General features: G+C 40.2%; 2 protein-coding genes across 11 annotated transcripts in view; one reads left to right on the top strand and one right to left on the bottom strand.

The window, feature by feature from the left end:
- Positions 1-12,745, bottom strand: part of MOSPD2 (motile sperm domain containing 2) — a 61,953-nt gene extending 49,208 nt beyond the window's left edge. The window contains exons 1-2 of one of the 2 annotated variants that reach the window (XM_037900735.2): positions 12,646-12,745; positions 12,262-12,325 (exon numbers count right to left, since the gene is read on the bottom strand). In XM_037900735.2, coding sequence (XP_037756663.1) covers positions 12,262-12,325; positions 12,646-12,654 — 73 coding nt within the window. In that variant the 5' untranslated portion in view covers positions 12,655-12,745. The remainder of the gene's footprint in view (positions 1-12,261; positions 12,326-12,645) is intronic. The other variant, XM_037900741.2, reaches the window with a different exon arrangement.
- A 140-nt stretch (positions 12,746-12,885) lies between these two features.
- Positions 12,886-26,037, top strand: part of FANCB (FA complementation group B) — a 29,007-nt gene continuing 15,855 nt past the window's right edge. The window contains exons 1-5 of one of the 9 annotated variants that reach the window (XM_043537857.1): positions 12,902-13,022; positions 16,178-16,267; positions 20,134-21,164; positions 22,358-22,510; positions 23,058-23,150. In XM_043537857.1, the coding sequence (XP_043393792.1) occupies positions 20,241-21,164; positions 22,358-22,510; positions 23,058-23,150 (1,170 nt within the window). In that variant the 5' untranslated portion in view covers positions 12,902-13,022; positions 16,178-16,267; positions 20,134-20,240. The other 8 variants (XM_043537861.1, XM_037900678.2, XM_043537862.1 and 5 more) reach the window with 8 other exon arrangements.

Raw genomic sequence — 26,037 nt, 5'->3', positions numbered from 1 at the left:
TTACTTTGTGTACGTACCCTAAAACAGAATTTGGCCCTAAGCCTATTAGAAAGGTATCTAATCAATAAAAATTAGGAATACTAGAGTGAGGGGTGAAATGGAGGTAACAAGTACACAACAAAAGATGATTTGTTGAACCCTGAAGTTATCTGCAAAATTATGAAACAAATAAATTGATTAATATTTGCTGAATGTCTCAAGTAGCCATTAATCTATGTCCCTCTGCTAATGCATAACTAATTTTGTGGAATGGACAAAAAAATAGAAAAAAGAGAAGGGTTAACATGGTTTTTTAGCATGGTTATTTGTACAACTCACACGTGCACTAAGTTCCTCTAAATTTTTGCTGAAGTGATAAGGAGAGATTCTCAGTCTTGTGATATTTACTTTTTATTTAAGATCAAGTACGCTATGGTTAATGTGAAGGTACTCCTTTTAACTAAAATTTTCTACAGTTTAACCATTGAGAATTACCATAAATTACACAGTTGTAAAATATTCTTGCTAGACAAGCTATGTACCCTAGTTATATTACGGCTTGGCAGAATTCAGTATTTGTTTTTGGTATTTTGATGGATAATATAAATTTTTTATTTATTTTAATTTTCAAATAGTTTTGAAAATATGCGGCTTTGTTTACTTTATTTTTATCTACTTGAATTTTCAGAGTTGCGGGAAATCAAGGCGGGGGGAGGGGTCAGAAAATAATTCTTTAATGACATCCAGTCCCTGCAGGTGCAAGATGCAGAGAAAGCGGAGATCTTGGCAGGGCAGGGCAGAGCAGAGACACCTCACCCCCACCACCCCAGGACTAAAAGGAGGGCAAACCACAGCTGCAGAGAAGGCCACCCTGTTGCAAAATGACTCCCACACTCCCAACCATGAGTGAGTGAGTGAGCAGGACTGAGACACTGGGTACTACAGGGGGTTCCCCACAGGCACTGACACCCAATTCCTGCAGGCACAAAGTAAGATGGGAGAAGACTGCGATCCTGGTGGGACAAAGCCAGGATCACCAGCCCGTGGCTGGGGGAAGACCACACTGCTGTCTTTGGCCCTGGGGCTGTGCAGGGAGCCCCCTGCAGCCCCACTATCAATACCTACTCACTCACTCACCCACCCACCAGCCGGAGATGGGGGACATCCCCAAGCGGGAGCCATTTAGCAACAGGATCACCTCCCCCACAGCCAGGGGCCCATCTTCCTCCTCAAGATCCTGGCCATGGGCTCCTCTTCTTCCTGCTCCTCACAGTCCTAGCCCAGGTCTCTGCTCTGCCTCACCAGGACCAGGACTTTCCCCACATCTTGGGCCTGCAGAGATTGGGATCCCTGAAGGCGCTAGGTGCATCGGAGGCTGTGCTGGCCAACAGCTAACGATGGGTATCTGTGTCAGATGAAATCAAGATTTACTGACCAACGATTTAAATTGAATCCCGACAAGGTCCAACTAGCCCAGTATCCTGTCTTCCGACAGTGGCCAGTGCATGTGGCCCAGAAGGACTGAACAGAAGAGGTAGTCATCAAGTGATGGCAAACAGAGGTTAGGGATGCTATTTCTCCCCATCCTGGCTAGTAACCATTGATGGACCTATCCTCCATGAATTTATCTAGTTCTTTTTTGAACCCTGTTATGGTCTTGGCCTTCACAACATGCTCTGGCAAGGAGTTCCACAGGTTAAACTGTGTGTTGTGTGAAGAAATACTTCCTTTTATTTGTTTTAAACCTGCTGCCCATTCATTTCATTTGGTGACCCCCTAGTTCTTGTGTTAAGGAACGGTTGCTTACTACTTCTCATATCTACTTTCTCTACAACAGTCATTATTTTATAGACCTCAATCATATCTCCCCTTAGCCATCTCTTTTCCAAGCTGAAAACTCCCAGTCTTATTAATATCTCCTCATACGGAAGCCGTTCCATACCCCTTATTTTTGTTACCCTTTTATGAACCTTTTCCAATTCCAATATATATTTTTTTGAGATGAGTGACCATATCGGCACACAGTAATCAAGATGTGGGCGTACCATGGATTTATATAGAGGCAACACGATATTTTCTGTCCTATTATCTATCCCTTTCTTAATTATTCCCAGCATTCTGTTCGCTTTTTTGACTGCCACTGCACGCTGAGTGGATGTTTTCAGAGAACTATCCACAATGACTCCAAGATCTCTATCTCGAGTGGTAACAGCAAATTTAGACCACATCATTTTTATATGTATAGTTGGGATTATGCTTTCCAATGTGCATTACTTTGCATTTATCAACATTAAATTTCACCTGCCATTTTGTTGCCCAGTCACCCAGTTCTGAGAGATCTTTTTGTAGCTCTTCACAGTCTGCCTGGGTCTTAACTATCTTTAGTAATTTTGTATCATTTGCAAGTTTTGTCACTTCACTGTTTACCCCTTTTTCCAGATCATTTATGAATATGTTGAATACGACTGGTCCTAGAACAGACCCGAGGGGGAGGGGGGGAGGGAATGACACACACCACTATTTACCTCTCTCCATTCTGAAAACCGACCATTTATACCTACCTGTTGTTTCCTATCTTTTAACCAGTTACCAATCCATGACAGCACCCTCCCTCTTATCCCATGGCAGCTTACTTTGTGTAAGAGCCTTTGGTGAGGGACCTCGTCAAAGGTTTTCTGAAAATCTAAATACGCTATATCCATTGGATCCCCTTAGTCCACATGCTTGTTGACCCCCTCAAAGAATTCTGGTAGATTGGTGAGGCATGATTTCCCTTTACTAAAACCACGCTGACTCTTCCTCAACATCTATATGTCTGACAATATTCTTTATTATAGTTTCATCCAGTTTGCCAGGAGATTCTGCAGGAGAAAGTCTTTCTCCAGCAGAACCTCTAAACTCTTCATATTTCCAGTCCCAGCAACATCCTATAAAACCTTAATCAATAAATTAAATGTTCACTTAATTAGTCATTACTATCAGAGATGACGACTTCAAAAAAGTGAAAAGGGAGACAGGTTACTTACCCGTAACTGCAGTTCAGAGATTTTTGCTGCAGTGACCTTTACAAAGATGGTGGGTCTGAAGAAGATCAGATTAAATGAAGACTAAACACCACTCCATCAAACAAAAGTCTAAATCTATTATATACCATATTAATGCATGGATAGTATTCCAAATATCAGCCCTGAAAATATCCACTACAGGGACATTTCTGAGGCAAGTTGTGAAGATTGTTCTGGCTCTATACGAATGCACCCTAAGGCGCTCAAGAACTATGACGATCTCCAAAGCAAAATGTGTTTTCATGTAAAATATTAATTTACCAAGACAGTCCACACAGATAAGAATCCAAGCTTTGGTCTTCCCCAGAAGTTGCAGTCTAGAGGACAACTGTTTTTTCAGATTAAATATGCAGAGAGCAGTTAGCTTTTAATTATGCACTTTAGAGACTCCCAACACATTAGGGAAGAAAGTGGCAAACTGAGTCTGATTTAGATTGAAGTTAAGACACTACATTAGTTAAAAACTCTGGTAAAGTTTCAAATTATAGGTGCCTGACGTTTAGCTCTTAAACACATATTTCACCCAGGAACTCTGATTGACTTTTAGTGGGAGATGCTAGTTCTCAGCATCATGAAAACTCTTTCTGGGAGTTAGGAGACAGTCCAATACATTGGGAAAGGTAGCAGATGCTAGGTCAATAGGCTTGCGGTCTGCCCAGAGAAAATCTCCAGATTTTGCCTGCCTAGCAGATGGAGTACAATTACCTGTAACTACTTCTAAGAATCATTAAAACTTCTCTCTTTCTCTGTTAAGGTTATGAAATTCAGAAAGCTAATTGTGGGGACTTTTTGCGTAGGTGTAAAATACTTCCCTTTTGATTGGAAGAGGCACTGAAAGCTCCAGCGTTAGACTGAGGATGTTTATAAATACTGACAGCCCCAAATTGGGACTAACAGCTGCAACTTTGCTTCCTTCTTTCTGGTTTTCCGGATAAACCTTGAAAGCAATTATATCAAAAGGTAGGCATACAAGATCTGCACATGCCAACTTTGAAACAAGGTAATTGACAAGACAACTGAACTTATACATCCTTGAGGTACAGAGCCAGAACCAATTCCGAGGACTTAAGGAATGAGATCTGATGTTACAATTCTTAACTCCAACTTTCAAATGACTTTGTTCAATCTTCACAGACCTAGAGTGGGCCAAAGTTCTCACTATCCCCTTCATTCTTTTGGAGATTTGACAAGAAGAGTAAAATACCTTTTCCCCCTGATAAATCCTAAGAGGCACAGCAGCTACATGGAATGGATCTAGATGGAATTACTGCTTTCTGTAACCTCCAAATCCACTTTTTCAAGATAATTATATTCCACGCCATTGGGAGGGACAAACAGTCCCCAAAAGGGATTAAGTCCAAAAGGTTTGAGCTGAGATTTTGAAACCTAGCCTGACAAGTATGGCTTTGCTGAAGACTCAGGACACGATATTACAGTTGCAGGTTTTTATTTCTGGAACCTGATTTCCTGTTCCTGAAAGAATAGTCGTTGAATAATTTCCAAGAGCCCTTTCTGTAATCGTCTGCGGGTTGAAAAGATTGACCTTGACTTTTATACAATGAGGGTTTCTGTTTTTTGTTAAATAACGGATACAGATCCAATGAATGAAGAATGGATTTTGAATCCTCCAGGGTTTCTTCTAGGTTTCACTGGCTTTCTTGCTTTAAGTTCTGCCTTGTATGGGAACAGATTTCCTTTTGTTCACACACTTTGGGGGAATTAGAGCATATCTTTTCTAACTGCATTTGCTACAAAATGTGCTATTTTACCCAAAGCACCAGAAGCAACATTTGGCCATATTCTGTGCCTCTGTACGATGGTTTTTAATTCCCTTAGGTCTAACAGGTGAGCCAAGGTCATACAACTTGTAATAAAGAAAATAAACCGTACTTATGAGATAGGGGACTCTAAAGAGAACTTAGAAATCATGGTTGACAACCAGATGAACGTGAGCTGCCAGTAGGAAGCTGTAGCCAAAGGAGCTAATGCAATCCTTGGATGTATAAACAAGTAAATATTGAGTAAGAAAAGGAGGTTGTATTACCTTTAACTACAGTACCAATGAATCTGCTACTGGAACATTGTGTCTAGTTCCAGTGTCCATACTTTAAGAAGGATGTTGAAAAATTGTAGAGAGTTTAGAGAAGAAGCAGCACAAAAATGGTTTAAGGCCTGGAAAACAGACCATACAGTGAGAGACTTGAGAAGCTCAATCTATTTAGGTTATCAAAGAAAAGGTTAAGTGGTGATTTGATCACAGGCTGTAAGTATCTGCAATGGGAGAAGACAACAGAAGATAGAAGGTTTTTTCAATCTAGCAGATAAAGTCATAGAACTGACTAGAATAGTATATCTTTCTTAGGCCTTGTCTACACTACAAAGTTTTGCTAGCAAAAGTTATGCCGCTTTAATCAAAACCGCTGTTGCACAGCCACACTAGCTCCTTGTGTTGGCAGAGTGCAGCCACACTAACAGTTCTTGCATTGACACAGAGCAGTGCATGGCGGTAGCTATGCCACTGTGCAACTGGCTGCAGGGTGCTTTGGGTGCCTGCCTGGCTGTGGTTCTGTGAAACCCTCAGAGTTCTCCCACAGCCTCCTCAGCTGCAGGGAGTAGCATCCTGAGCAGCTCTGTGAGCTCTCCCTGCTGAGGAACATCAAAGCAGCACAGCAGTCCCTCCCCATCCCCCCACTCCCAGTCAGTGTTCCTAGTGCAGGGCAGAACAGGAGCATTTCTGTTTAATGATTTGCTCTTTGTTCCCAAATGGAGTAGCACACTCAGCTATTGGATACTTCCTGTAGCTTTGAAAGGGGAGTGGCGGATGCCTGTAGGGCAGCAGAGATCAAAACAGTGAGCAGAGCGGTCAGGCAGGCATTGTGGGATACTGGTGGAAGCCAGTTATGTCGAAAAAAATGAACAGCAGCTATGCCGCTCATTGAGACTGTTTTGTTTTGTCAGCAAAACAGCAGTTTTGCCGCCAAAAACAGCTTATGTAGTGTATACACCTCCCCTATTTTGTCAGCAAAATGCAGCTTTTGATGACAAAACTTTGCAGTGTAGACAAGGTCTTATTCTTTCATTATCTGCACTGATACAAATGTAAATATATCATTTCTCAGCTTGTCAGAGTCTGGAGTCAGAGCCAGAGCCTGGAAAAACATGTTTTTCAGAACCTAAACGGACATGAACAGGCAAGCAACACATTTGCCTTTAAGAAGTGTTGGGCTGTTTTTTTTAAAAAACTAGTCACAGCACAAGCCTCTGTGAGCCCTTCCCATATATGTAAATCATGGTTCTCTCAGCACACAGAATTCAAAACATGGAGGGTCTGATCCTACTCATATTAAAGACAACTACAGATTTGTCCTTGCCTTAAATGAGGACAGGAACAAAACTTACATTTGAAATGAGTTCTGTGTACCAAGAGAACTACATATGGGAAAAATCTAAGAAACTGTTACAAAATTGTATTTGAAAATGCACTGATGCCTAGGGAAAAACATGAATTGATAATTCAAATATTATTACATATATTTAATATGTTTTCTTCAATTCCCTTCCCTTATTTATTACTAGAGACTTTGCATGGGGAATGATTAAGCTACTATTAAAACAATTAGTAATATTCTTTCAGGATAACACTACTTACATTGAGGAAAGGAACACTGCAACAGTAGCAACACAAGGCCATAAGGCCAGTTGTGGAAATTTCCTAAGCAGTGAAAAGTATTAGCAAAGAAAAAGAAGGAAAAAGTAAGACTGATTGACAGAAGATGTTGCTATTACCAGTCACTACCGGCAAATAATCTTGTTTTCATTGTTTCTGTCTCACTACCCCAACCACTTACGTTAACAGCTCTTTCCAAAAAAGATTCACCCCCCCGCATGGACCAGCCTGCACTGCCAAAATCTTGCATATCAGTACTGTTCAGCTAGCAGCCATTAATCCTTCAAGCTGAGCAAAAGGAACTTTTAAAAGCATATTTCCAATATTCAGATACAGAGCATTTTGATACTAGAAAATATATTTTTGTTCATAGGCACAGGCTGTTTCCTTTAACTCACACAATGAAGATAGAAAATACATTTTTAAAAATATATCAATGTCGTAAGAAAAACTCAGATCATAGTGAACATGAAAACGTATGTTTTCCAGATCAGATACCTCAGGTTTGCCTAATCTTCCTTCCAGATTGCTTCAAGGGACATGGACAAAGAGACACTCTCATGCAAGTACTCTCATGTAAGTTTTTGGGAAATTAGACTGTGAAATTATCCTATATTTATATGCCTTAAGTTTTGTATTGTTTCTCAAACGATATCTGGTTATTAAACAGCTGGTTACTTTAACCACATAGATGAACCAGCCTTATAAAAACTTATCAAATGGTGAATTTGATTCCTAAGTCCTACACTGCAAATTATCAACACAGCAGTATACTCTGTCTAATTATTCTTTAGATTTAAGATGGTTCAAAAACTATGCAATGAAGGGCTAGTCTACACTAGAAGTATTACATGGGCGTGGCTTCACCGATGCAGCTGTGCATGGTAGCACGTCTGGTGACAACGCTCTATGCCGACGGACGAGCGCTCTCCCATCAGCATAATGAATCCACCTCCACAAGAGGCGGTAGCTGTGTCGGTGGGAGCTATACCACCAACATAGCACTGTCCACATCGGCATTTAGGTCGATGTCACTTGTGTCACTCAGGGGGGTGGCCTTTTTCACACCCGAGAGCCATGTAAGTTATACCAAAGTAAGTGGTAGTATAGACCTGGCCTTAGTCTTTGTAGTTAGATGTACCAGTTAAAACAGGTTACATTTCATATTCAAAGTTCTTTAAAGGTAAGCAGACAAGGAATATATATTTTTAATTTACTCCTTTTTTATGGAATGTGAAAAAAGCTTGAATGGCAGCCAATAGGCTTAAGAGTTTTCACTAAACGAATATTTCAAAGGCTCTCCAACTTTTCGTATCAACAAAAAAACAACACTACAACAATATAACATCACATTACAACATTAGTAAACGTGATCGTGACGCTGACACCTCAGTTTTAGTATGCTTTCTCTGCTGAGGCAACCCAGAGATCATGAATTCTGCATTATGGTATAGTACCTTTCTGTTATGGGGCAAAAAACTCTCCCCAGTATAATCACAGACACTGACTTCCTTGTGTAATTAAATAAAGAGGCAAAACAGTGGAAGCAGCAGTTCTCTCATACTCAAATATAATACTCCAAGCAAGTTTAGTGGACTCTCTGAACACAGCAGCAGCCCACATCTCTCAAGCTATCTCCTTCAGTGCTGGGGCCCAAATTTAAGACAGGTTAACAGAACTGGATATCAAGCAGTGTTTTCTTCCTTTACAACAGAGCAGTCCATTTTTGTTTCAGGTGTTCAAAGGTGTATCTGACTCAGAGTTCCTCACATTTTCTCAGATAAGGGGAAGAGGAAAATTAAGTATAACATGTACTATGCTCCTAACAGCTTGTCTGGTTCTGCTGATTGCTCCCCACTGAAGCCAAAATCCTCATTTTTTCGCACTGCAATTGATTACTGTATGAAGGATCTTGATGCCACAAACAAAGAATTACAACCTCGAGGCAAGTTAACTGAAGAAATCATAATCCTACTTTCATGAAAAAAATAGAACTAAAGAAAAAATCTCTGGAACATGATCAGAAAAAGCATTTATGGAAAAGATATTTCTATAGGAATTCCAAGAAGTTTTAACAACTGTTTGTATTCCAGTAGCAATGGTATAAGCTTCTTCTTTAAGGGTTTTAGTCAGCCCAACACAGCTTTTGTGGCTAATAGCCAATGGAAATTCCACAGACTTATCTAGCTATGATCAGGGAGGCTGCTCCCTATTCCAAGAAGATACTACTTCTCAACAGAGATTGTGTAAGAACCAAGCAGCATTAGATAACCACCCAAGACCATCCTTACATGGCGATGGTCTCATGATAAAAATCACACTGATAAAGAGTAATCCTCCTTCCCTGATACTAATATGGGGGAAGGAATTGTTTCCAGTCTGAAAAGGACCATATTCAAGAGGCTTTATAATCCAAAAATGAACCCCAATGTCTCACAGTTCTGTTATGGAATTGTCAAGGTCATCTTTACTTATGTAGAGAGATTTCATATGGTACAGTAAGTTCTCTGCTCCATGGTATATATTTTAATAATTCTATCAGCACTCAAACAGTATATAATTTCTCTTTGACCAGAGAAAGGCAAAGACATTTCTGAATACGAGATGAGTGGGACAAAAACTTTTCCTATTAAAGTGACAATGATGTTTATTTTTAAACAGCTCCACAGCTAAAAAGAGAGAGGACTGAAACCTAGAAAGGAAGAGAGGTGTTATGATGAAATTCGGTTTTGGTTTGAGTGAGCTAGAAACCTTTGTGAATATGAGCTTATGCTCTAATAAATGTGTTAGTCTCTAAGGTGCCACAAGTACTCCTGTTCTTTTTGCGGATACAGACTAACACGGCTGTTACTCTGAAACCTGTAACTATTGCATGCTGTGCTCATACAGTACATTCTACGTCATGTGTTTTGTTTTGTTTTTTAAACAAATTCACAAAACTTGTAGCTAAGGAAGGTTGACTATGCACAGGTGCCTAGTTAAAACAGTTGTGCGGAGAAAAATATACTGAAGGTACATATACAGAAGTTTTACCAAATAAAATATAATCTATTAATGAGAGCTGTTGGCTGAAAAGATAACATTAGAAATTCAGAAGTTCTGCTCTTTAATCAGGAATATTTTCATGACAAAGTCCAATTTTTCATTACAAGAACTGTAGCTGCTTGGGCTGTTAAAGTGGCAATTTCCTTTTTATAGTGGGAAAAGTATATCCACCCTCCAGTCCCCCTGAACTCAAAACTCACTGAGCTCAATGACAGCACCCTCTCTCCCACCTTCCCAAACTAGTAAAGAAAAATTCACCTTCAGGCAAAGCCTAAAATATTGTAGCCCCAAAAGATGAAAGTTACAATCTTTCATAATTACTGAAAACAGGGAGTTTGAATGCTGGCCATTATACAAACTTAACCATAGCTGTCCCTGTCTGTTCTACTGTAACAAAAAAAAAAAAAAAAAAAAAAAAAAAATCAAGATTAATGTGCCCCAAATTTAAATTTGAGTCCAATTATGCAGCATTCAAGGTTTTTGTTTTGTTTTGTTTTTTAAAACAAAACTGCACAGAAAGCACAATAAGCGCTCACTATCAAGTCACAAGAATTCTTATTATAGCCCAAACCCCACAAACACTTATTCACGTTTAACTTCAGTAGGACTACTCATGGGTGTAAAGTTAAAGCACTTGTGCATTTGCAGGTTTGAGGACTATATTAAGAGATACTGGAATCACTTGTAGGTAGTTCTCTGAAAACTTCAGCTCAATGTGCAACAGCAGTCAAAAAGGCCAACAGAATGTTAGCAACTATTAGTGAAGGGATAGTAAAGAACACTGAAAATAGCATAATGCCACTATATAAATCCATGGTGTACTGACACCTTGAATACTTCTGGCTGCCCTATCTCAGAAAGTATAGAACGTAACCAGAACAGGTTCCAAGAAGGGCAACAAAGATGAAGGGTATGGAACAGATTCCATAAAAGGCAAAACTAAAAAGATTAGCGCTCTTCACCTTAGAGAAGACACAACTAAAAAGGATATGATAAAATGTCTACAGAATCAGGAATGGTGTAGAAAAAGTGAACAGAGAAATATTATTTACTCTTTCCCACAAAACAAAAACCAGCTGCCACCCAGTGAAATTAATAGGCATCAGGTTTAATACAAACAAGAGGAAGTACTTTTTTGCAAAATTAACTTCTAGAACTCAGTGCTATGGAATGTTGTGATGGTCAAAAGTATAACTAGGTTAAAAAAAAAAAACGAAATAAGTTCATGGAGGATAGATTCACCAATGGCTACTAGCTACGATGGTTGGGAATGCAACCCCAAGCTCGAGACAACCTAAACCTCTACCAGAAGCCAAGGGGGAGTGGGAAGGGGAAAACAGGTGGATCATTCCAACTGCCCTATTCTGTACACACTCCCTGTAGCTCTGGTTCTAGCCATTGTTGGAGACAGGATACTGGACTAGACAGACCACTGGTCTGACACAGTATCGTAGTTCTTATGCTGCTGGGTTCTTATATTCATGAATTTACATTAAAATTCCTAAGAAGAAAGGGGAGAGATATTATCTATGCTGAATGCCCCAAATCATGTTTGAGATCATGTTAAAGCAGTGGTTCTCAACCCACAGGCTGCTTGTGGCCCAATCAGCACACAGCTGAGATCCATGTGGCATCCTCAGGGACATACAGGTAGCATATATATTGTGTGGATGTGCCGGCCCACATAACACATAGAGAGCTGCATACGAAGCCCACAATGGTAAATCGGTTGAGAAGCACTGTGTTAGAGTACGTTTACACTGGCTGTGTTAGAAAACAACTAACAAGTTTTCCAATACCACAATGCTAATACTAAATGAAGTTGTTTGACGTTGTGTTAATTAAGGTGCTGTCACCCTATGTATTTCCCCAGCATAGACATGGGGAAATCAACACAGACAAAGAGACCTCTTTCAGGTCATCTATTGTCTCTGGTCTTATACTAACAGTGCAAGCTCTTTGGGGCAGGGACTGTCTTTTTATACAGTGCATAGCACAGTGGGGTCTTGGTTCATGACTAGGGCTTTTAGGTCCTAGTGTAATATAAATAATAATAATAGGAATCAAAGTGAATCAGCACTATGCCCATTTTATCCTTGGCCTCCTCTCTAACACTGCCAACTAAAAGCGAACTAATTAAGTGATGATTTATGATGCAGTCACCTGAGTAGTAGAAAATGGAACAAACAGGAGCAACTCATTTCACAGAAACTATCAAGTGTGTACGGCATGGATATGTGTTAGACCCCATGATCTAGAAATGAAGGGCTCTGCATGTCAACTCACCTGAAGAAGGGCAAGACATCAATTCACTTGGGTGCATGGGGAAAAGAGAATGGCAAAATGACACAAGAATTACAAAATAACTAAGGGTTGAGCAAACCGTGTGATGTGCAATCTGTGCGAAGAAACACTTGTCCTAACACTCCCCCAGCATTGCAGCTGGGGATGGACAGCACATGAAACCCTAAAACAGATGGACATCACCACCACCGTGGTACCAACCTTGCAGATATTCAGTCTCAAAGCGCCGTCTGGTTTCGCTAATTAAGGCAGCCTTGTCCTGCTGCTGAGACACAAGAGGATAAACCCTGTATGAGACCTCCCCCCCCCCACGCACCCCTTTCCCAGGTATCCCCCTCTCCGCCAGTGCCCCCCGCCCCACTCCTTTGTGTCCTCCAACCCACATGCCCTCCAATGGTCCCCCTCCCCCGCCACTGTCCCCGACCCCCCAGTCGTCCCCCTCCTCAGTCCTTCGTGTCCCCCCGCAAGTTTGGACCCCCTCGTTCCCCCCTCCCCGGGCTCCGCATAGGGGGGAGGGCAGAGACGCGGCTCTCGGGGGGGTGGGGGAGAAATCACCAACCGCCTCGCTCTCGCGCAACTACTCACGCCGGCCATGGTCCCGCGGAGGCTCTGCGGACCCCGCACCAGCAGGTGACAAGGCAGCAGGGCGGGGCGGGGGCGGAGGAGAAGCGCGTGACTGGGGGGGGGGGGGTAAGGGAGCGCCGACTGACGCCGCGCGCTTCCCGGAACTGCCCCCAACAAGTCAATCAGCCCGCCGCCGTCCGCCCCAATTACGCCCGCCCGGGAGCGAGCCCCGCCCCGCGCCTCCCAAAGCCCCGCCCCGCGCCTGCCCGTCGTGTCTTGCCTCTCTCGTCCTTTCCCCGGCTCCGGCCTTGCCGGGAGAGTTTTCTCTCCCACAATGCTTTGCGTGGCGGGCCGGCCGGGAGCCGCTGGGCGGGGCGCTGTCCGCGCGCGCGGGACAGGTAAGGTCGCGTGGGCCGGGGGCGGCAGGAGGGGAGCCCCGAGCGCTGCCCCCCCCCCCCAGGCCAGGCGCGCGGTCTGCGGCCCTTTGCCCTTGAGCGCTAGCGCGGCGGGGCCGGGGCGCGGTTAGCGAAGCTGCGGGGACGGGAGGTTCGTGCCTGTGTAACGGTCCCGGCGCCGCCGCCTGGGAACAGGTACCGCGCGCCGCGGCCGCCCCCGCCCCTTCAGCGCCATCCGCGCCCCGCCCGGCGGGGCTTGCCCGTAACGGCCCCCGCCCCGGGGGCACCCACTGGGCCGCCCCTCTGGGGCAGGCAGCTGGTGCCCTGACCTGGGCGTGCGGGATTGGCGATGTCAAGAGCGATGACTTCAGGTGTGGGCTGCGCCGCCTTGAGGGGGGACCCCCTAAGCGGGCAGCGACCCCTGAGGCTGAGGGTTGGGCTGAGTTTTACTTTTGACGTTTAATTAATACGGATCTCAGGGAAGGACTTCACGAAAGTGCGTTGGGAGGGGGCAGATTGGGGCAGGTGCCTGCCCACTCTTCTCTAGCTGGGGAGTCGGGCTCTCCTGGCTTACAAGCGTTTACCTAGTTCAGGGGTTCTCAGACTGGGGGTCGGGACCCCTCAAGGGGTCGCCAGGTTATTACATGGGGGGGTCACGAGCTGTTAGCCTCCACCCCAACCCGGCTCTGGCTGCAGCATTTATAATGGTGTTAAATATGTAAAAGAGTGTTTTTAATTTATAAGGGGCATCGCACTCAGAGGCTTACTATGTGAAAGGGGCCACCAGTAAAAAAAGTTTGAGAACCACTGATCTAGTGATAGCTGAACTATCAGACTGAATAGAGGCTCTAGGTATTCCGCCCACATTCAGAGTTGTAAAATATACACATCACCTGGTAAGTCACTTGCAACTTGCATTTCTCTCCACATTGATGGTGCCAGTTGCAACATCCAGTGGCAACCACTCAATTGGTAATTCCTGTATGCAGCTGCAGCTATATTTCATTAGGTTCAGCTTGGTGAATTGAAGACTGGTTTGGTATGCAGAGAGCTACTTTTCAATATAAAGTGTACAAGTTAGTAAAGTTTTTCTCTTTTGTGAATTAGACATCCTTAATACATGTTTCAGAGTAACAGCCGTGTTAGTCTGTATTTGCAAAAAGAAAAGGAGTACTTGTGGCACCTTAGAGACTAACCAATTTATTTGAGCATAACCTTTTGTGAGCGATGAAGTGAGCTGTAGCTCACGAAAGCTTATGCTCAAATAAATTGATTAGTCTCTAAGGTGCCACAAGTACTCGTTTTCTTTTTGTTAATACATGTAGTTATAAGTAGCTTATTGATATCTTACATCTTGATCAAAAAGTATGACTGAATAGGAGAGCTGTTGGAATTCATGACAAAACAATGCCATAAATGAAAAACCTTGGACTATCTCCAGATTTTGGTGCTAGAACAAATCCTATCTGCTCAATGAATCTCTGCTACTGTAAAAAGCACTTTACTAAACAGAGCAGAAGAATGTAACTAGTATTGTAGCTTTAATGCGAATATGCTGTAATATGCGGCCGCGAATTTTGCATGTAGTTTAGAATGCTCATTTTTGTAAGTAGGGTAATGGAAGGATTCCTCACTGGACGGCTAGAACAATAGTTCCCTTCCTTTTGGATCATTCCTAGATAGGAATTTTATCAGAAGTTTAAACTTGCTTTTTAAATGAAAATACTATTTCTGCAAAGTGTGTTACTTGGAAAAACCTATTTGGTACAACCTTAAGGCTTATTTTGCAACTTGCTCTGCACAGACAGGTACCATTTCAGCACATGGGTCCCCGCATGTGAATTAGTTACACTGAATTTGAAAAATAGGAAATGGCACACACATAATACAGTGATGAGGATGTTATAAGAATCTATATAAATTAGGAACCTCACTTTTGCAGACTATTTATAAATCTTGGGTATTTAAATGGTTTCCATTACTATTATATCTGATTGTCACAATCATTAATGTATTTATCTTCACAACACTGATGTGAAGTAGGTAATTACTACTATTCCTGTTTTACTATTCCAGATGGGGAACTGATTTACTGAGTGGTTAAATGACTTGCGCATTCCTGTGGTAACGTTAACTTGTGTTCATTGGATGGGTATAACTTTATACAAGTTACTAGTACATGTACTAATGCAGGGTAGCAAATTACTTGTAACATGGTCTTTTATAAATTGAATGTGGTCACTTTTGTTTTTGTGGGACTGTTAATGAAAAAAAATATATCCGCGAAAACTTGAAACTACATTTTTACTATAAATGTTTTACAACAAATTTCAATCCATTTCTTTATCTATTATCTTTCTTTTTATTATTATTATTATTATTATTTATTTTATTGTGCGGTTTGTAAAAGGTAACTTGTAGCCATGTTGTATTTCCAGGGTGGATTTAATTTAAATCAAATTGATTTAAATAATGATTTAAATCACTAGTCAGGAAGACTCGATTTAATCATGGATTTCTACATAAAAGTGCATTCTTGTTGGTTGTTATAACCTTAATACGTAATCTTCACAACTGAGAGATAGATGTAGGTTTCATTTTTAGAAGATAACCACTATACATTTTTAAAGTGATTTCTTTTGAAAACAGCTATATCAGAAAATGAATGATTGGTTATTTCATTTTCCAAAGGTAATTGAAGCAGATAGTTCACCTCCCAATGACTTCATAAATATCTCCAATTAAACAGGTTAATCATTAATATTTGGAGGTTTTTCTTGTCATGCTGTATTAGGAGGAGAAAATCACCAGACAGACATTTTAAATTGTTTTATTTAACTAAAACAACAGCGTTATGTATTCTGGATTTTTTTTCTTCATCAGCAAACATATATAATATTTTAACAAAACAAGCATATGAATTTTTGAATTGAGTTAAACGTTGAAGTTTTTTAAAATCAGGTTTGTTTTTGTTAAAATTGTTTTTACTAAAATAGTTAAATATTTAAAAAAAATTAAATCAACTATGTCAGCCAGGTCAACAAGAAAAATTTAAAATACCTGTATTGGCTTCTTCAGTTAACTCAGTCGTCTTCACCTTCATTTTCCTGTTTGTTCATAATCTGGAAGAGGAAAAACAAGCTTTCCTGCTTTTTCAGGTCCCAAGCAATTTCTCAATTTGGAATGAATTAGTCCAAAGGAAGAAAATGTTCTTTCTACACCGGCAGAAGAAGCTACTGCTGTTAAAAGTGAGATTATCACTTCAACAGTCTCTGAATCCAAGTGCTTAAGTGACTTCCACCAGTTCACTGGTGTGACTTTCTTTAAACCACCATCAGCAAGCATATATTTCTTGAATGGTTCACCCTTAGCTCTGAAGTTTGTTATAGTTGGCATTATGGAGGGATGATTGCTGGATGTCCACATCATAGCCAACTCCTCTTCTTCGGCTGTGAAGGTTTGACCCTGGTACTGAGTACTGAGAATATTTGCAAGAAAATAAGCTGAAGATAGTGCTTGTATCATTCATTTTTTTGATGCTTGTAATTTAACTCTGTCATTGCATATTTCTCTTTTTAAGGTCTCACTTAGTTCTTTCCAAATTTCAACAGTGTCCGCAATAAAACAGCTATTTCCCTGCATTTTGTTCAAGGCTACAGAAATAGACTTCAGGGTACTCAGCATGTGTTCACATTTTTCTTAAACCCAATGTTGAGAACTTTGGCTGTGACAGTGATATCTATTTTTTCACGATTTTTTTCATAAACTGTCATCAGATTAGGTCAGTTCTTGATATAGTGCTCAAAACAGTCCACTACTGAGTTCCATCGCATGTCTTGTGGGAGAGTTAGCTTGCTTCCTCCCACTTTTTTCAGAGCAGCTGCTGCAAAGTGGCTGTTACGGAAGTATTTTGCAATATCAACAACCTTAGCCTTTATTTCTGGAACACTGAAGTCTTTGGCTAGGAGGTGCATCAAATGAGCACTGCAGCTGTATGTTATTAGCTTGGGACTCTCCTCTAAATTTCTTCTCATCTTGGATACATTTGCAGCATTGTCTGTGACCAAGTTGCGTACTAGACTTTGAATTTTTTTTCACAGTTTGTTATAGCTTTTACTACTACTACTTGTAAATATTCTGCTGTGTGCATTTCCTGATGTATCAGTTGTTTCTGTAAGGAAGACATTCCCTTCTTCTGTTGTCACACAAGCACATACAACAGGATCATTGCGGACATAGCTCAGTGGTTTGAGCATTGGCCTGCTAAACCCAGGGTTGTGAGTTCTATCCTTGAGGGGGCCATTTAGGGATCTGGGGCAAAAACTGGGGATTGATCCTGCAGGGAGGTGGACTAGATAACCTCCTGAGGTCCCTTCCAACTCTGATATTCTATGATTCGATTCACAAACTGGGTCTCTTTTATGGCCTGCTGCCATTATAGGTTTTCTCTTCTAGTGAGAGAATGGTATGGTAGATCTCAAATCAATGAAGGCTGCACTCAGAAAGACCTCAGGACTTCTGGAATATGCTGCTCAAACAGTTTCACTTTTGTTTCTACTGCCTATCCCTCCCTTCTCACATTTATCTCCAGACTTCTCCTTGTCCAGATCTATTCCACCCCCAACAATCTTCTGTTCATTGAACTTTTTGAAACTTTGCACTTTTAGAGAGAGGTAAGGGATTGACTCTGTGTACACAAATTTGTAGAGGGACAGTGGGGTTGAGGTCTGCCATTTCTCACCTCTATTTTATTTATTTATTTTTATTTTGTTTTAAAACATTTTTGTTGTTAACAAGCGTGTTATCTCTGGAGACACAAATCCACAGTTTGAGAACTGCAAAACTAAGCATCTCTGATGTTATCTTATAGACTGAGCACAGCGTCCCATTGGGTAGATAGAAAGATTAATCTAAATTTATCCAGAAGCCCCTGGAACCCCATAAAATAGGGTCCCTAATCCATGAACTATTGGAACTCATTTACAAAACTTTTCTTAAACATTACATGAATATATTGTCTCATACTATAGAATTAGAATTTATAATCACTATCCCATGATGAGATACATTATAGCTCAAAGATATCTTAATTAAAACTATCTTTAGATAGGTTTTTTTCCTCAAAAAGCATTTTATCAAAAAATCAATTAATTTTTTAAAATTTTTTAAATCATTGATTTTTTTTATCCACTCTGTGTATTTCTAATCTCATCTAGAAAAAAGAAATAGGTGAAGTGAGGACAGGAGTGGAATCGTTCTCCCTTCTTTCGGTGCACACCTGGAGAAAGTTTGCACATATATGCAACTGTCTACTTAAAAGCTCCTAACTGTCTCAAACTGCTGATCAGTTTTTCTTAAACCTGGTTTGCTTTTTAAGCTTCAATAAAACTAATATGCCAAGTATGAAGTGTCTTGGTTTGGGTGTATTTGTTATCCAAGAACAAAACTTCTAAATGGAACTTAGGGGGAAAATGTATTGTTTTTTTTTCTCAGAAAGGCTTAACTAACTTGGACCAGATTGGGATGAAAAAAATAACTTTCAAACCGCATCAGTTGAAATGAGAAATATTACATGAAAAGCAATTTTGTTGAACAATAAGACTTAGTGTGAAAGTAATTCAGTATTATTTAAATTGTTGCTACATATTTGAAAATATATATTTCACACAATGTGTAGTATTGATTTTTTTTTAAATGTAGCTAAGAATTAAATTTACTTTCCCAACATCTGCTTGTTTCCTTGCTAAAAATAAACTAGATATAAATCAAGCTGTTTTCAGTTGCTGTTGATTTATGGGACCAGCTAATGGAAATTAACCTTTGTTCTTCTCAGGAGCTTGCTGAGAATATGTAGTTGGGATATTAATTGTGACCTGTCACTTGGCTTAGGTTGCCTCCATTCTTTACATTTTGTCTATAAAAGGTTTTCCAGGCAACCATGATAGTTGTATTCTTATTCTGAAAATAAAGTCTTGTAAAAAGACCTTTTTGTGTAACTGTGCTCAAGAATAAATTCTTTAAATGTAAATAGAATTATGCCTGAGTAAATAGTTTGGGAGTTCTTGGAGTTGCAATTTCCTGTTAGAGCAGAGGTGGGCATACTACGACCCGCGGGCCACATCCAGCCCACAGGACTGTCCTGCCCGGCCCCTGAGCTCCCGGCTGGGGAGGCTAGCCTTCGGCCCCTCCCCTGCTGTCCCTCCTCTCCTGCCGCCACGCTGCCAGCGCTCTGGCTTGCCGCTCCTGCCAGGCAGTGCAGCAGCATGGCTGATTCCACCGGGCAGCAAGCTCCTGCCGGGCAGCGCAGTGGCATGGCTGGCTCCAGCATGGTAAGGGAGCTGGTGGGGGAGGAGGGGAAGGGTTGGATAAGGGGCAAGGGATCCCGGGGGTGCGGTCAGGGGGTGGTTGGATGGGGCGGAGGTTCTGGGGACGGGGAACAGGGGCGGTTGGATAGTCGTGGGAGTCTCAGGGGACGGGGGGTGTGAATGGGGGTTGGGCAGTTGGGACAGGGAGCAGGGGGGTTGGATGGGGCTGGGGTCCCGGGGGGGTGGTCAGGGGGCAGGAAGTGTGAGGGTGCGGGTAGAGGGCGGGGGCCAGGCTGTTTGGGGAGGCATAGCTTTCCCTGCCCGGCCTTCCATACATTTTTGCAACCCCGATGTGGCCCTCGGGGCAAAATGTTTGCCCACCCCTGCCTAAGAGCTACCTTCTTGAATTTTCATGATTCCATATGTGTGAAATAACTTAATATAATTTTGTTATCAAATAGCTTAAATGAAATAAATTATTTTATGTTGTAGAATTGTTGGAAACCAGTAAATTAATACTTTTGGTAAACAACAATGTCAAAAAGTAACTAAAAGATATTTTGTCATATTAAGGGTAAAAATATTAGATCTCTACCACAAATTGTTACTGATTGTCTATATTTGATTTAAAAGTTTTTAAGTTTGATTCCAGTCCTGCATTGCTAACTGTGGCAAACATCACACTAACTTCAGAACTTTATAGTAGGGACCATATGATTGGCTTGTAACTAGTATCCTTGTTTATATGCAATCCTCATGAATTATATTCAATTAATCTGAAAAGCTTTTATTTCTTTTTACTTTTGTAGATTGAAAAAGATCAGTTGGATTACAAATTTCATTCAACAGAAAAATTGTCCTAATGAAAAATGAAGAGACATCCAGAATTCATGTAGTGGAATAACCATAAAGGGAAATGCTATCAGATGAACAAGAAAAAATCTTATCTTACAATGGAGAAGTCCTCATTTTTCAGCTGTCAAAAGCAAAATGTGCGGCTGAAAAAACAAGAGGATTACATGTCAACAGAATGGCGTACGACAGTGGCACTAAGCTGTTTGTTCAAAAATCCTCAGGACTGTTTAGCATGCATGGTGGGAGCTTGAATATTGAAATTGTTTGTTGCAGCTGTACAGCAGACTTCAGAACAGGAATTAATCTCCCTTGTATTTTGATGAGAGAGAAAAAAAATAATAGTGTTTTCAAATACTTTTTATTGTTGCTTCACAGCTCCAACAAATTTGAACAGTGCTTAAATTTTAAATTGGACTATGAATTGAAAGATGATATAAGGTTGCTTAATGGTCCAACAGTATTATGGAGACATGCTAAAAAACTCGTTTATATCTCTACCAAAACCTGCACAGTGCTAAGTGCTTCTGTTCCGTTTTCTTCCATTGAATGGGCGGATGAGATTGAGAATGAAGGCATTGTAGTATTAGGGACAAGAACTGCTTGTTTGCCAGAAGAAAAAGATGGGCAAACACTTTTGAAATCAGATGGAGCCATATGGGGCAGTGAGTTTGTTGTATATGCAATTGAAAATCAGAAAATAATAACTGGCATCTGTTTTCTGCCTCATGCCTATAGCAGCGTGATATCTTGTGTGCATGTCCGCAGGACTGCAATATCAAGAAGCCAATTCAGAACATCAGCTGCTGCCATCACCCACAAAAAACAGTTGATTTGGTTCCAAGATGGTCTTCCTAAAGATATCTGCCAGCTTCCATATGAGGAGCCCTGTTCAATACAAGTAGCGACAACAAGCAGAAATGGCATGCTGTATGTTGTGTCATTTGCTTCCGGAAATGTCTGTGCTGTGCAGAAAGATAGCTTTCAGGTATTGTGGTCTTATATAGCTAGAAACAATGGAAGTTTTTAAGGGTTTTATTTCCTCTCCCCATCCACATTTGTAAGTCAGGTTTCCACAAGAGAGAGGTTAGTGTAAACCTCTGCTCCTCCTTATGTTGCTTCCATTAAAATGACCTACATACAGTAGGGTACATCTTTCCTAGTATTGCTCTGTGATTTTTCTAAAAAAACCAGTAAATGATTCAGTTGCTTAATTAAAAAAAAATGAGACTTGGCCAGTCTCTCTCTTCCTATTTCAAAAGTTGTTTAGAATAAGAATTGCCCTTATAATAAGTCTGTGTTATGAATGTTTTTACATAATCCATTTTAGAGAACTGAACTGAATTGATATTGACCCCAAATTTAAATTTGCTGCTTGGATTTTACTAACTTTCCCTGACATTTTGGCAACAAAGAAATGCAGCAAGTGAAGCCCATGGACATTTTTTGGCTTTAGTTTTGCTACATTCATGAGGCAGTGTGAATTATTAGTGTTTTCTTCATATTCTGACAAAGCTGTGTTTAATTTTGCTTTATTTGGAAATTCGTAGTTTGCCTTCAAAGCACAAAATACGCTTTTTGTTCAGTTCTTTGCATTTAATGAACCTAATTGACATAAACATTTAATTTGATATTTTTGTTTGTAATTTGAGCTTTGAGAGGGAATATGGCAGGCTCTAAATGCCTGAAGTTACCATCTCCTTAACTGTTCTGTGAATAAGCTAGTTTTCCATACATGGTGCAGAATTTAGCTCTACAACTATCTTAATATTGGTGGGAATCACATGACTAAATCACGGGTCTCAATAAATTCTGAAAATCCTTATTGTAAATTGTATTTAAGAATGAACACTGAAAAGCTGCAGTATTTGAAAGACGTTATTTGGAAAAGTGGACTTTTAAAGAAGTTATATGCACTTTACAGATGCGGAAAATTGAGACACCGAAGATAACTAGTTTGTCCAGGGTGATAGAGCTAGAAACAGAATTTGAGACTTTAGCTCACAGTACCGTGGTCCAACCCCCTGACTAAAGTACCTGCTTGTGCAAATATAGTAATTGCTCACTTATGCGCTCTTTTAAAAAGTGGATAATTGTAGGCAAACTGCAACAAAATTGAATCTCAAATACAGATGTCTTAGAAAAAGGTGTATACATTTTTAATATTGCATTTTACTGCAGGTTGCTTCCAGATGGCAAGAAGTGAAGTCTGTTCTGGTAGATGACTTTATTGGCACTGGGACTGAACAAATTTTATTGCTTTTTAAGGACGAATCTAATACAGATAGTTTAAGTACATTCATTATAACCGATTTTGGAGAGGTCAGCTATGCAGTAAGTTCAGTTTACCTTTTCTTACCCATTCAGTACATGCTAATGAAATTTCATTAACAGAAGCTGAAGATATTAATAGAAATATTTGTGCAAAGTAAAGCTGTACATATGCTATCAAATCCCCTTAAATTTGAATACAATGCCTTATGATTTTAATAGTGAGGTTATAACAAACAAGAATCAATTAAAATAACTGTCTGACTTGACGTGACGGTCAATAACAGAAGATCTTTGGGGAAGTTAAAATAATGCTGCTGAAGAGGCTTCATGTTGATACTTATAGCAACACTTGCTACATTGTTTATTTTCTGATTAACCAAAGACACTTAATTAAGAGCCTAGCACTTGTTAATTAACCTCTCATAAATTGGTGTTTGCAATATTTACCATTAACCTCTACTTTTATTTGGTAGATAAAAAAACTTTTTTGATTGCACATTATGATCCTTGTGGCTTTGTAATTTCTCATAATAGGTTCTTCTATAATTGTATGTCAGTAAGCTGCACCTTGCTTTCAGCTGATAGACTAATGTTTTCTTTTCTTTAGAGCAACATCAATTGTAAAGAGGATTTTCCTCCTACGGAAGAACTACAAGAGAATGGTTTTCTTACCATCCAAGCTCTCGAAGCAAGGTTACAGGTTTGCATTCTGTAGTGCTCTCTGTATTTCCTAATACGTAAATTGCTGAGTTTTTTGTTTGTTTTTTTTAAAAAGTTAGAAAGAAAGGAGCATAAACTCTAGCATGTCAAGGGTAAAAGTGTAATTAGGCAGGCCAAAAAAGAATTTGGAGAGTAAATAGCAAAACAAACACCACCACCAACAATAACAAATGTAAGTGCATCAGAAGCAGCAACCTGCCAAACGATCAATTGGGTCACTAGACAATCAAGGTATTAATTGAGTACTCAAGGAAGTCAAGACCATTGTGGAGAAGCTAAATGAATTTTTTGCATCCATATTCACTGCAGAGGATGTGAAGGAGATTCCCATACCCGAGCCATTCTTTTTATGTGAGAAACCTAAGGAACCATCCCAGACTAGAGACGGTCAATAGAGGTGGTTTTGGAACAAATTGATAAATGGTAATATGTCACCAGTATTAGATAGTATTCACCCAAGAATTCCAAAGGAACTCAACTATGAAATTGCAGAACTACTAAACTGTGGTATGTAATCAATTGCTTAACTCAGCCTCTGTCTCAGATGACTGGAGGATAACTAAAGTAATACCATTTTTTTAAAAAAGGGTTCCAGAGCCGATCCTGGCAATTACACACTGGCAAGCCTAACTTCAGTGCCAGGTAAATTGGTTGAAATTATAGTAAAGAATAGAATTATCAGACACGTAGATGAACGCAATATGTTGGGAAGAGTCAACATGTCTTTTGTAAACAGAAATCATGCCTTATCAATCTATTAGAATTCTTTGAGGGTGTCGTCAAGCCTGTGGACAAGAATGATCTGGTTGATATAGTGTACTTAGTCTTTCAGAAAGCCTTTGACAAGGTCTCTCACCAAAAGCTCGTAAGCAAAATAGGCAGTCATGGGATAAGAGGGAGGGTGCTCTCATGGATCAGTAACTGGTTAAAAGATAGGAAGCAAAGGGTAGGAATAAATGGTCAGTGTTCACAATGGAGAGAGATAAATAGTGAAGTCCCCCAAGAATCTGTATGTGGACCTGTGCTATTTAACATATTCTAGATGAGCTGGAAAAAAGAGTGGACAGTGAGGTGGCAAAATTTTGCAGACGATACAAAATTACTCGAGATAGTTAAGTCCAAAGCTGACTGTGAAGAGTTACGAAGGGATCGCACAAGACTGGGTGACAAAATTGCCAATGAAATTCAGTGTTGATAGCTGAAAACCATACAGATTGATAAGATCTAAATTAGTCTTTACCACTCACAGAAGAGATCTTGGAGTCATCGTGGATAGGTCTCTGAAATCATCTGCTCAATGTGCAGCAGCAATCAAAAAATCTAACAGTTTTAGGAACCGCTAGGAAAGGAGTAGATATCATAACGCCACTTTATAGATCTATGGTGTGCCCACATCTTGTATGCTGCATGCAGTTCTGCTCATCCCATCTCAAAAAAGATATATTAGAATTGGGAAAAGTACAGAGAAGGGCAACAAAAATGATTAGGGGTATGGCACAGTTTCTGTATGAGGAGAGATTAAAAAGATTAGGACCATTCAGTTTAGAAAAGAGATGACTAAGGGGGGATATGATATAGGTCTATAAAATCATGAATGCTGTGGAGAAAGTGAATAAGGAAGTGTTATTTACCCCTTCTCATAACACAAGAACTAGGGGTCACCCAATGGAATTAATAGACAGCAGATTTAAAACAAACAAAAGGAAGTACTTCCTCACACAACACCCAGTCAACATACCCATTGCCAAGGGATGTTGTAAAGGCCAAAAGTATAACTGGGCTCAAAAAAGAATGAGTTAAGTTCATGTAGAGTAGGTCCATCAATGGCTATTAGCCAAGCTGGTCAAGGATGCAACCCCAAACTCTGGGTATGCCAAAGTCTCTGACTGCAAGAAGTTGGGATTAGATGACCGGGGATGAATCGCTCAATAGTTTCCCTGTTTTGTTAATTCCCTCTGAAGCATCTGGCATTAGCCACTGTCAGAAGACAGGATACTGGGCTAGATGGACTGTTGGTCTGACCCCGGTATGACCATTGTTATGTTATATACCTGTTGTAGAACATAAGATAAATTTATGCCAAAAAAGCAGAAAATAATTTCTGCTGTTAATTTCTGCTGTTAATTGTATCATATAGTATGGCTCAGGGAGAAATAAATATTAAGTATTCTGTTTTTTGCATCAGTGGTGGTCCATATTTCATTACTCTGTTAGCCAAGTAATCTTCATAGTCTTTCCTCACATACCTTACTACAGTTTGGATGTGTGCACCTGAGAGCAGAATTTGAACCTACCAAATTGCAAATGTTCTTGCATCAGAAACAAAACCAGTAGTGTGGAAATATATAAAATTTCTGTGCACTGGAAAAAAAAATCAAATATTTTCGAGAATTAACTTGTTTCCAACTTAAATCCAGAAAATAAAGGGATTTGGGGGTAATGTTGAAACTATTCTATCAATATACCTAAGACTATCACAATGGCCATTATATACACACTGTGTTTAAATACCAACTTAATATTTGAATGGTTACTCTTACTGCTTGAGATTCTCTTCTGGCATGGCAGTTGTAGACTCTCTAAACAGTGATGGTTTGCCTTGAGAGAAAGGAAGTAACAATAGTCTCTTGGGTTTTGCACATCAAAAACCTAGCAGTCAAGTGATTTGGGTCCTCATTCTGTTTTTCATTCTGACTTGGTCTGTGACCATGGACGAGACACTTAACCTCTTGGTGGTATATTTCCACATGTCAGTAGCTGATTTCTGGGGGTAGGCTTGCAAAACAATTAAGCAAAAGTAAAATGCCTAAACAGAATTGACTAAGAAAAATAAAGCAAGCATGAGGGGTAATTTTCCAAAGTCCAGA

Source organism: Chelonia mydas, chromosome 1 (assembly GCF_015237465.2).
Source record: "Chelonia mydas isolate rCheMyd1 chromosome 1, rCheMyd1.pri.v2, whole genome shotgun sequence".
In the NCBI taxonomy this organism is placed as follows: domain Eukaryota; kingdom Metazoa; phylum Chordata; order Testudines; family Cheloniidae; genus Chelonia; species Chelonia mydas.
Note: the sequence above shows the minus strand (reverse complement) of the source record. Positions and strands in the feature narration are given on the sequence as shown.